We start from the raw sequence: 6,000 nt of genomic DNA on the forward strand, positions 1-6,000 counted from the left end.
GTGTGACAGTTCTGTATCTCTTGTTCATATAGTAGTTCAGTAAATTATTAGAGCTGAAATATTCTTTCAAAAATGGCTAAATTTAAACATTTAAAAATCACTTAAAATGTGGAGGTGAGCGTAATAAATGTAGTCGTAACATTAGTTGATTCAAATAAGATTACTCAACATCTGATTTTCCTCCATTAGGACAAGTGCATTTTACTGGATGGCTAAATCTCAAGCCATCAGCTACTATAATTTGTTACTGGTTTGGTGCTGGAACACTCAGTACTGTCTTGTTTCTTTTTTTTGTCCTTCATTGGCAATACATTTATGATCTTAAACATTTCTGAAGTACACTTGGGGTTCAGGCAGTCTTCTAACACAGTAGTAACTTCTAAAAATTCTCGAAATAAATTCTTGAAAATAGTATGCGTTTATTTTTTAGAGCATGTATTCTTTTTTAAACATCTTTCACGTAATCCTTTTAGTGGGTGATAATTGAACCCAGAATGAGTGTAAAATTTCTGAAAAGCCTTCCGTAAGGATATATCTATCATACCTATAAGCTAAAAGCAGAACACTTGCCTCTTGAACTTGTTTGTGAATAATGCATACAGGCCTTGCTGACTGTGTTTTATATAACCGGGCTTTTAAAAATTATTTTGATAAAAATTAATTTAGCTTATTGTGTACTTTGACATGTTGATATACTTCATTTTGTGCATTTCTGACATTTTCAGGACTCCTCCTGTTCTTTCGAGGATTTGTCAATTATCTTAAAGTCAGAAATATGTCTGAAAGTATGGCAGCTGCTCATAGGACAAGATTTTTTTTCTTGTACTAAAGGTAAGCAGTTTTTAGTGATGAGATAATCTTATCTCTCCCAGGAAAACTCTGAGAAGCAAAATTAAATATTTATATCAAAAAAATTTCAAACTTCAGTCATGAAGCAAGAATTTCTTACTGTTGCATAGTTTCCAAAGATCTGTCATGAATGTTGCCTATGTTCTATATGTGCTTGGAAATACCTAGAATATCTTGAAATTGTGCAGTTGAAAGTAAACCTGTTTCCTCATTGCTACTCCCAGTCCTCCCTGGAACTAAAGTTGAGAAACGAAAACGCAGTAAAACCTGTTATTCTTCCTAAGCAAGAAACAGTATCTGCTGCCCGTCTGGATACTGTCCTTTATGTAGGGAAACTGGCTTTAGTAGTCAGCATGTTGTCAGCAAGTTAGGAAGCACTGATCTGCCTGCATATTGAATCTGATTAACATGGGTCTCAACATGCAAACAATAGATAAGTATTGCCTCTCTTTACATGACTGTCTTAAGATAGTCATGTACAAGGATGATTATTGCGTATTCAACAGTGTGCTTTATATAGCCTTCAGGAGGCTGACTAATCAGTCTGGCACATATCCACGCTTTATTTATTTATTTATTTTTATTCTTTTTATCCATTAGGTGGATCTGTTGGACTTCACTATGTAACTTAAAGTAGCGGTCTCGTTAGTATTAAGCTTTTTTACCTTACTGCATGACTAGATAAATTTCAATCCACAAACGAGTACTGTAGCATCTTCATTACTCTGCAATTTACTTAAAATGCTTAAATGATATATTTGGCTTAACTGAGAAGCTATGTTTACTGTAATAAAGCAAATTTTCTTAACTTCTTTTTTTTCAAGATTGGCCAAAGGATCAATGCGAAGTTACCAGCAACACGTTATTGGAAGTTTGAAAAAAACTGAGACAGTGTTTACCTAGAAAGGATGGTTCCTTTTATTTAAGACAGTGATATACGTTTAAACAAATGGCTAATGATAAATATGGAAACTCAATACTTGCGCTATACTGTAATGTTTTTGATCATGGAATAAAACTGTTAAGTGAACATAACTATAATGTAATATGCTTTTACTCTGTGCCATTTTGTCAAAACTATGCAGTAAGTTCAAGTGTTAAATAACAGAATTATGTTGCCTTTTAGTAATCAGCCTAAACTGGTGTCTACATTGCAGCATTTCCTTTTTACAGCAGTAACATAGCTTTCATTTTCTTAGCAATACAGTGACCTCTTCAGAATAAGGAAATTGGTAGAGACTGCATGAAAACATATATGTATTTATCTAAATGTTAGCTTTCAGTATAATAAAAAAAAATATGACTTTAAACATAACTGTTGGGACTAACTGGTATTTGCAAACTGAAGCTTGAAGAGATTAATGAGAATGTATGATGATGCAGTCTGTGATTCTTTGATCTCTTGGAGTTAAAATTCTGCTTTAGGACAAGATGCTAATGCCTTATTCAGTATCAACTGAAGTTAATGAGTTGTCCCATCTGACTTCAGTGGCTTCTGAATTGGTCCTTTAGCTAAAGCATTTCTCATCCCTGTGCTGTATGGGCTGACAAGATTTGTGGAGTCTCCTTAGAGAGCTGGATGCCTAAATATTATTATTTGAAGTATCTTAAGTATTAAATGTAAACAAGAAGTTCAAATTAATTTCTACCAAGCTTAAATGACTTTGTTTTTATGCAGACAGATAAGTCCTGTCCAGTGACTATTAATTTTATGAAATAACAAATGTTACCTCTAAAATTATAAAATATTCGCAAGTGTTCTTTCGGAATGTAACTTTGAGAAAATAATAATACAGCATTCACTTTCTTCTGCCATCCTGACATAGCAGGGTCAGGGGGAGGGGAAGCTGCTTTTTACTGCTTCTAGTTCTTATCTCAGTTAGCAGTGTTGCTTATAGCTAATCACTCCGATGAACTGAAGTACAATTCTTTTTTTATCTCCAGACTGCATCGAACAGACATTCCTTTCCTATACCAGTGTGAAATTTCCAGATGATCTGTAACTCTCCAAGTTAATAGGATAGAAGACTACTAAAAGCAGAAGACAAATTAGTGAAGATACAGCTTCAGAAATGAATGACAGGATGGTTTATGGTCAAGTGCCAGTTCTGGTCATTCTAGTAAATATTTATAATTACTGCCTTTTCTTTCAGCACATTTGCATATGTGCTTTGAGGATAGTATTGAAGTAAGAACAAACCATCTGTTAGTATAGATTAAGTATAGTCAGACTTGGTTAATCTGTGCTTGTTATATCTGAAAGATTTATGTGGTAATTTGTTTTACAGCATGTATGTACCACTGACTTATTGAGCTGAAGTTTGAGTAAAAATGGAATGCATCAAATGATTCAGATTAACCAGATCAGACACAATTTTTTATATAATTTAGATTCATCTAATGATTATGTAGAACTCTTAAGTTTACTAAAACCTGAAGTTCCTTCTTATCACAAACTTATATTCATCAGTACTTTATCAAATTCAAACCAATGTACTGGTTTGCTTAAAACTGATACATCACTTTGAGTCCCCTGTAAATAATTCTGCATAAATTACTGTTTAAATTGCTTCTTAGGAAATAAGTCAAAATATATTTTGTAACAGCATATTCTCTAAATTATGTTTAATCTTCATATGAGCTACCTATATTTTTTGTTGTTGTTGATATGGCTATTAGGGATATAGTTACTGTTAAGTAGAATTTTGGATGTAAAGGCATTGAATTGTCTCATCCTAAGTTTGCTCACATGAATTTCTATTAACTGGTTTTGGCCTGAGCCTGAATGTCCTTATTCATATGCATAATCCTGTTAAAAGATGATATTTATTCATGTTAGCAGGGATGGGCAGCCGTATATCCTTAATCCATGATTTTGCAGTTGGATCCTTTTAGGTTCACCTTTGTTCCTAAAACAGAGTATTGCACATGCGTTCCCTGGTTTATAAACACTGGCTTTATTTAAAAGTCTTGAGTTCAGTACAAACACAACATCCGCTTTGAGGGTCGTCTCAAAAAAAGTTCATACAGGTATCTTACAATGTTTGTTTAGGGTAAATATATTGTCATTTCATAAGAATAAACCAGTTTAAATTCAAGGTAATTTTGGAAATAATCTATGGGGAGGGGAATCATATTTTTAAGACTCTGAAAGTGGAAAAATTGTGTTGCACTTCTCCCTGTACTCATTTAAGTTATACCATTACTTTCTTAAAAATATCATCTCTTAAGGGGTACTCTCTTCTGTTCATGCACATTGAATTTCCTTAAATGTTTGTGAAGTTTATGCTTCTCCCTAGGTAGGAGAATACATCTCTCAATCCTTTGTACAACTGGAATCTCAGTTGCAAAATACGTTGCTTATTGGTTGCACCTTTGGGGAAGAAAAAGATGCAGATACTTTCCTCCAGTTTTTTTTCTTTTTATATTAGAATTCTGCTTTTTTATTACTAACATTAAAAATGATGAGGTTTATGTTGTCATTAAGCTAGTGCTGTATTCAATTTTGTATCTATAATGTTTAAAAATGCATATATAAACTGGTCACATTATTCATTTTCTTAATCTTTCAGAGATATTAAAAGTGATTATAGACTAACTTAAGGGGCACCTCCACTTCTCAGCTTTTTATGGGGGGAAAAAAAAGTTCAGTATTATGTTCAATATCTGATTGGAATTTCCCTCTGTACTTACCTGTTCTTTTTCTATGTTCTTTTGCATTCATTGTCCTTATGAAAAAGAAGCAAATAATAAAACATTGCTTTGTTTTGCTAATTAAGACTTCTGCTTTTTGTTTTTTTGCACTTCGCATTGAAAACTACACACTGCAATATTTGTGTTAACATGGAATTACAAACAAATTGGCGAAATGGATGCTAACCAATCTTCTGTTCTCTTTTCCTTTTCATCTCATGTTTTATTGGAGCATACTGTAAGGACATTTCTCTTAATGAGTTAATACAAGTGTGCCAGGCATGCAATATTGATTTCCTTTTCTATATTTACCAAGGTCAGCTAGTACTATTTTCCAACTGTATGAATTTTTCCCAAATTAGCAGTCTTCGGTTGATTTATTTCTATTTGCTTCACTAACACTTTACAGAGTGCTTCATCCAGATATTTGTTTTTTTCTGGGCTAGCTTGGAAGAATTCTCCTTCAGACAGAAAGAATATGTAGGGTTAAAAATTTACATGTTATCTAATCCTCTATAGTTGATGCAGCAGTTTGGTAGCCTGAAATCTCATCAGCAGAAGGAAGGGAATTGGGATACTGTTTTCAAAGACTGTGCAATCTATTCCAGATGTGTCAAATGCTTCATATTTTCCTTGCTATTTCCTGTGAGCTTGGTTAGGAGCAGCTGGCTCTGTGGTTTAGAGACACCTGGCCAGCTTTGCTTTGTGTCTTACTTGGAGAGGAAGGGGAGGAAAAAAAAACAAAACACCCTTTTCTTCACCGCCACCCCACCCCAGTATCACAGTGGAGTTGACTGTAAACAGATTTTGTATGAATGCAAATAAAACTTTGAAGTTTGGAGCAAAATGGTGGAGGGTGATTCCATTTAATTTGTGTAACTTGCATGAATTGAATGTATTGCATGAATTCTGTAGTTTTCCTTGTCTATTTTCATTGATGTGAACGCCACAGGAAGACAGACATCTTGAATATGATTCAAGTAGTCTGCAGCTCTACTAACACATTTTGGAAATGATCCATCACTAACTTTTCCCGTGCAGATGACTCTTTTGAGGAGAGACAGCTTGGAGACAACCTTCGCTTTGTCTCACCTGGAGTATGGATGTAATCCTCATCCTGTAAAACCCTTTAACCTTGTTTCAGCACTCCACTCTTCCTGGATTCCACTGCGTTCCCATTGGATGATGGCAACAGGTGGGGAGGTGGTTTTATTAATGTGCTATCCTAACATAAGAAGACTCTTAACTCTGTTCCACATTTAGAGAGTGTTCTCCCATAATATTCTGTATTAGGTCCTCTTGTGCAGTTGTTAACATTGTTTGCTTGCAAGTTCATCACATGAATTTACCATTGCTGCTTGTACTTTTGAAGAGTATGATTAATCTCTAGTCTTGGATATAGCAATTTGTCAACAAGGGAAAAATTCCTACTTACCTTAAAAGGTGATTAGAATATGT

The 6,000-nt window shown here is 34.1% G+C and overlaps 1 protein-coding gene across 6 annotated transcripts in view; it reads left to right on the top strand.

Moving 5' to 3' along the window:
• NDFIP2 (Nedd4 family interacting protein 2) overlaps positions 1-4,623 on the top strand; it is a 48,963-nt gene extending 44,340 nt beyond the window's left edge. For 2 of the 6 annotated variants that reach the window (XM_067293161.1, XM_067293200.1), the window contains 2 exons: positions 726-831; positions 1,674-4,623. In XM_067293161.1, the coding sequence (XP_067149262.1) occupies positions 726-829 (104 nt within the window). In that variant the 3' untranslated portion in view covers positions 830-831; positions 1,674-4,623. Of the gene's footprint in view, positions 1-725; positions 832-1,449; positions 1,494-1,673 lie in introns of all 6 variants that reach the window. The other 4 variants (XM_067293173.1, XM_067293180.1, XM_067293166.1 and 1 more) reach the window with 4 other exon arrangements.
• The last annotated feature ends 1,377 nt before the right edge of the window (positions 4,624-6,000 follow it).

Source organism: Apteryx mantelli, chromosome 1 (assembly GCF_036417845.1).
Source record: "Apteryx mantelli isolate bAptMan1 chromosome 1, bAptMan1.hap1, whole genome shotgun sequence".
Lineage (NCBI taxonomy): Eukaryota > Metazoa > Chordata > Aves > Apterygiformes > Apterygidae > Apteryx > Apteryx mantelli.